General features: G+C 46.2%; 1 protein-coding gene across 1 annotated transcript in view; it reads left to right on the plus strand.

Moving 5' to 3' along the window:
- Positions 1–65: 65 nt before the first annotated feature.
- The window catches only part of Pmar_PMAR009141 (cartenoid oxygenase, putative), a gene marked incomplete at both ends in the record, with an annotated part of 3,622 nt that continues 1,212 nt past the window's right edge, over positions 66–2,475 (plus strand). Inside the window, 8 exons of the mRNA XM_002786273.1 lie at positions 66–130; positions 172–229; positions 282–450; positions 784–912; positions 953–1,038; positions 1,493–1,621; positions 1,672–1,755; positions 2,085–2,163. Of these exons, the coding sequence (XP_002786319.1) occupies positions 66–130; positions 172–229; positions 282–450; positions 784–912; positions 953–1,038; positions 1,493–1,621; positions 1,672–1,755; positions 2,085–2,163 (799 nt within the window). The remainder of the gene's footprint in view (positions 131–171; positions 230–281; positions 451–783; positions 913–952; positions 1,039–1,492; positions 1,622–1,671; positions 1,756–2,084; positions 2,164–2,475) is intronic.

Raw genomic sequence — 2,475 nt, forward strand, 5'->3', positions numbered from 1 at the left:
CGGTTACATTCGTAGCGTTGTAGGTTCACGACTTTGTCCTCACGCCAGAGTTCTATATAGTCCATATGACGCCCTTCGTGTCCCTCGAGGACTTCAAGTACAGCAAGCAGGCCCCTGGGCTCCTCATGAGGTGACCCTACTCGGACGCTGCTGCCTGGATGGGCATCGTAGGTTCCACCCACAACTGCCGAGCCGATTGGTGATCATCCCTAGGGACGGTGGCGGCCCGGTGAGTTGATGATGATGAAGAATATCGTAAGCAGTATTACGTACACCACTAGGTTCGCGAATGTGATATACAAGCCTGCCATATATTCCACTTTGCACATTGTGAGGAGAGGAGGGAAGGAGGAGAGGTCGTTATTGAGGTCTCGGCTCTGTGCTTACCAGAAGAGTTCACTATGGAATTCAAAGACAAGTTATTCCTTTCTAATTCCAACGACGCCCCTGGTGAGTTTGCTTGATAGCTTCTACTTAGTGTACCGTGATTGAAAACATAGCAGAGAAGCTCGTTCAACCCGAACCACACAGTAAGGGGAGTTTTGTAAGAATAGTAACTGTAAAAACTAATACGAAACAGTTTTTTAATAGAATCTATAGTTTTTTTCAACCACCATAATTGTAGAAAGCTTTTTTGAGAACAGTTCTGATGGTCGTCGTGATGAGGCTGTGAACATGAAAGTGAAAATCTTATGTGCCGGGTTTCGGACGGATTCACATTGGTCTTTGAAGAAACGTGTTAGGCGTATCGCCTTGAGTTGACTATACGTGTTGTATGCTCAGGTCAAATGTACAACTTCTCGTTGAGGTTCTCTCCTGGTGAGAATTCAATAGCCGTCGAGACCAACCGACTGGGCGGGAGGGCCTGTGGGGAGTTCCCGACTGTGCATCCACTGAGTCATGTAGCCCCAGGTAGGAGGGGGGGAGGAAGAGGGTGAACTTCTCCTTGCAGCATCGAATCGGTACATCTACTTAATGGGTAACACTAGCAAGAGGATTCCATTTACTTCTATTATCAAGATGGATAGGCAGAAGCCTGTAAGTCGGTTACATTGGAGTTTCTCCAAACACTTTGAAGTGAAGTGGCGTAATACTCTGTGAAAAACTCGATATTTGCGGTGATATGCAGTAGTCGTGGAATATATTTTTCACTAGTGTTTTTCATATCACTAGCGTGAAACTCCGATATACTTTCCTATTGTTGATAACCTCATACCAGTTTGATAGTATCAGATCGTTCCTGTGTGAATGAGGGAATCACCCTCGAGACTCGATGCTTTTGTGGTGATTAGAAACTGCAGTGCTGGAGTAGGAATGTTAGTTCGCTTTCCTCAGCTGAGCTTAGGATATCCTCACTACTCTATGCCAGGGTGGTCAGTTATGCACATAAACGACTACATGTATCAGTGGCAGTATGAAAATTCAGATGGTTTCTGTACATCTCTACCGGGGTTCCTATGATGCTCTACTACTTTGAAATTGTTCAACTCAGGAAAGTCCGATAGGCATTTGGATAAGCCCTTCGGGGTGTACAGTTGGCGAACCGGTCTTCTGTCCAAGAATCGGAACGAAAGGTAGAGTGCCGCGTAGTCCAGCGGAAGAAGATGATGGATATCTTGTTGTAGGTCGCGAGTTCGATCCCTGGTTGTTCCATTTTGCGGTTTTTTCCAGGTACAGGTTTATGACTCGGCAAAGCACTCCACTTACTTCGTCCTACTGGATGCGATGCATGTCTCTGAAGGGCCCGTCTGTGAGGTGAGGGGGGGGGGTGCTTTCGAACCTGCCACAGGAATTTTATCCGACTTGAGAAACATAAGGCGTTGCAGATTAGTAGAACAGATCATTTCCTAGTCCCCCTTTTCGCGAACTGTTCCCGATGAAAGTGAGCAATACTACAACTCCTTGGGAGTGCTGATAATTATTCGCCACATATTCGCCGAATTTGCCGAGAATTTTCCTACTCGATAGAAATGCTCGCACTGTAGTGCCTTTTATGCATCATGCAACAGGCATGAACAGTTAGCACATTGTTTTGGTGAACTTTGGTGGGGTGTTCAGCGTGATTGTTGTCCTTGCTGTTACAGTTACATACCAATACCTTCATCACCAATGGGTTCCATGGAACATGGTCGGATGAGCTGATAGGCTTGGGAGAGTCTACAAGTGGGAAACTGTGATCCCTATTCTGATTGTGTTTTGGTCTTTCCTCTCATCCACGTGTTTTGTTACATCGTGTTGGGATGCACTTTTGAATTTTCTGTGAAATGTAGTTGCTTGTATAACGAGCACTGAATTTGTAGTGTTCCGTTGGTGCGGATGTCAAATTGGCTGCGTCGGGCAAGAGCACTTCGTCAGCAGGCGACGCCTCGGTTTTCGGCCTCGACTGCGGTCATTCCAAGAACTGATAAAAAGCAGGCAGCCACATTTCAATGGCCGTTCATTCATCGCAAGTCGATTACCAATGGCATACAGAAG

This window comes from Perkinsus marinus, assembly GCF_000006405.1.
Source record: "Perkinsus marinus ATCC 50983 genomic scaffold scf_1104296931628, whole genome shotgun sequence".
Lineage (NCBI taxonomy): Eukaryota > Perkinsozoa > Perkinsida > Perkinsidae > Perkinsus > Perkinsus marinus.